Genomic DNA, 2313 nt, shown 5'->3' on the forward strand with positions numbered 1-2313 from the left:
AAAAAAAAAAAAAAATACAAAAAGTAGCTGGGTGTGGTGATGTGTGTCTGTAGTCTCAGCTACTTGGGAGACTGAGGTGGAAGGTTCAGTGGAGCCCAGGAGGTCGAGGTTGCAGCAAGCAGTGTGTGCACCACTGTACTCCAGCCTGGGTGACAGAACAACAACAACAACAAAAAGATGGAGGTTGGGCGCAATGGCTCATGCCTGTAATCCCAGCACTTTGGGAAGCTGAGGCGGGCAGATCACAGGAGGTCGGGAGTTCAAGACCAGCCTTACCAACATGGAGAAACCCTGTCTCTACCAAAAATACAAAATTAGCCAGGCACAGTGGCTCATGCCTGTAATCTCAACACTTTGGGAGGCCGAGGTGGGTGGATCACGAGGTCAGGAGTTCAAGACCAGCTTGGCCAAGATGGTGAAACCCCACCTCTACTAAAAAGGCAAAAAAAAAATTATCCGGGCATGGTGGTAGGCACCTGTAATCCCAGCTACTTGGGAGGCCGAGACAGGAGAATTGCTTGAACCCAGGAGGTGAAGGTTGCAGTAAGGCGGGATCGCACCACTGCACTCCAGCCTGGGCAACAAGAGTGAAACTCTGACTCAAAAAAAAGATGGGGATGGTTTCTGTGGGAACGTTTTTAGACTCGAGTAGTTTCCAGTGTATAAACAGGTCATGTTCACATTCCATAAGTTAAGTAAGTGGCAGGGGCTGGGTGTGAGGGGCACAAAGCTGGGGGACTTGGAGGCCAGGTGCAACAGGCCCCCAGGGAAGGCTAGGCTCTGGGAAAGGCCAGCCCACCAGGCCTTCAGGGAGGCACTGGGCTCTCAGGCTGGAGGAGGACTGGTGTGGGCTGGGTTCAGAGTTTGGGTATCAGGAGAACTTATCAGTGGCAACCTGCTGTCCCTGCGCCTGGCCCACCCCCATCCTTTAAAACCAGTGTTCTGAAGTGCATTGTTTTGAACTTTATATTCATCATAACATGACTGCTATTCTTCAGCTCCACTGTGTATGAAAGGTATTTTTTGGGTTTTGTTGCAGCTGTTTTTTATTTTGTAATTTATTATTATTATTATTATTATTGAGACAGAGTCTTGCTCTTATCACCCAGGCTGGAGTGCAGTGGTGCAATCTCAGCTCACTGCAACCTTCACCTTCCGGGTTCAAGCAATTCTCCTGCCTCAGCCTCCCAAGTAGCTGGGAATTACAGATGTGCACCACCATGCCTGGGTAATTTTTGTATTTTTAATAGAGATAGGGTTTTGCCATGTTGGCCAGGCTGGTCTTGAACTCCTGACCTCAAGTGATCTGCCCACCTGGGTTTCCCAAAGTGCTGGGTTTACAGGTATGAGCCACAACACCCGGCTCTGCTGCTTGTTTTTGTTTTGTTTTGTTTTTGAGATGGAGTCTCGCTCTGTTGCCCAGGCTGGAGTGTAGTGGCGTGATCTTGACTCACTGCAACTTCTGCCTCCCGGGTTCAAGCAATTCTCCTGCCTCAGCCTCCCGAGTAGCTAGGATTACAGGCATGTGCCACCACGCCCAGTTTAATTTTTGTATTTTTAGTAGACACGGGGTTTCACTATGTTAACCAGGATGGTCTTATCTCCTGACCTCATGATCTGCCCGCCTTGGCCTCCCACACTGCTGGGATTACAGGCGTGAACCACCGCGCCTGACCCAGTTGCTGTTTTTTTAAGTCACAATCTTTAAACCTCAGTTTTCTCATTAATGGAGAAGGGTCAGGTGACCTCTGGGGGACCCAGGGAGTCCCTGATCCTCCCTGGCACGCTCTGGCCCTCAGTTCCTCATCCTCCCCATGGAACGGAAGACGAGTTTGCTGAAGCAAGATGATCAGCTGGCTGTGACCAGAAGCATCAAGGAGGGTGAGGTAAGGATGAGAGGCAGATGGGAGTTGCACTCCACACTGTGAACCCAGAATATCTGAGACAGGTCCCAATCAATTTAGAGACTTTGTTTTGCCAAGGTTAAGGACGCATCCATGACACAGCCTCAGGAGGTCCTGAGAACATGTGCCCAAAGTGGTTGGGTCACAGCTTGTTTTTATTTTTGTTCGTTTGTTTGTTTGTTTTTGAAACAGAGTTTCACTCTTGTTGCCCAGGCTGGAGTGCACTGGTGCCATCTCAGCTCACTGCAACCTCTGCCTACCGGGCTCAAGTGATTCTCCTGCCTCAGCCTCCCGAGTAGCTGGGATTACAGGTATGCGCCACCACGCCTGGCTAATTTTGTACTTTTAGTAGAGAGGGAGGTTTTCCATGTTGGCCAGGCTGGTCTCAAACTCCCGACCTCAGGTGATC

General features: G+C 50.0%; 1 protein-coding gene across 1 annotated transcript in view; it reads left to right on the forward strand.

Moving 5' to 3' along the window:
• Positions 1 to 2313, forward strand: part of CATIP (ciliogenesis associated TTC17 interacting protein) — a 27980-nt gene that overhangs the window by 10035 nt on the left and 15632 nt on the right. The window contains exon 5 of the mRNA XM_011964688.1: positions 1800 to 1886. Within this exon, the coding sequence (XP_011820078.1) occupies positions 1800 to 1886 (87 nt within the window). The remainder of the gene's footprint in view (positions 1 to 1799; positions 1887 to 2313) is intronic.

Source organism: Mandrillus leucophaeus, unplaced genomic scaffold (assembly GCF_000951045.1).
Source record: "Mandrillus leucophaeus isolate KB7577 unplaced genomic scaffold, Mleu.le_1.0 Scaffold70, whole genome shotgun sequence".
NCBI classification, from domain to species: domain Eukaryota; kingdom Metazoa; phylum Chordata; class Mammalia; order Primates; family Cercopithecidae; genus Mandrillus; species Mandrillus leucophaeus.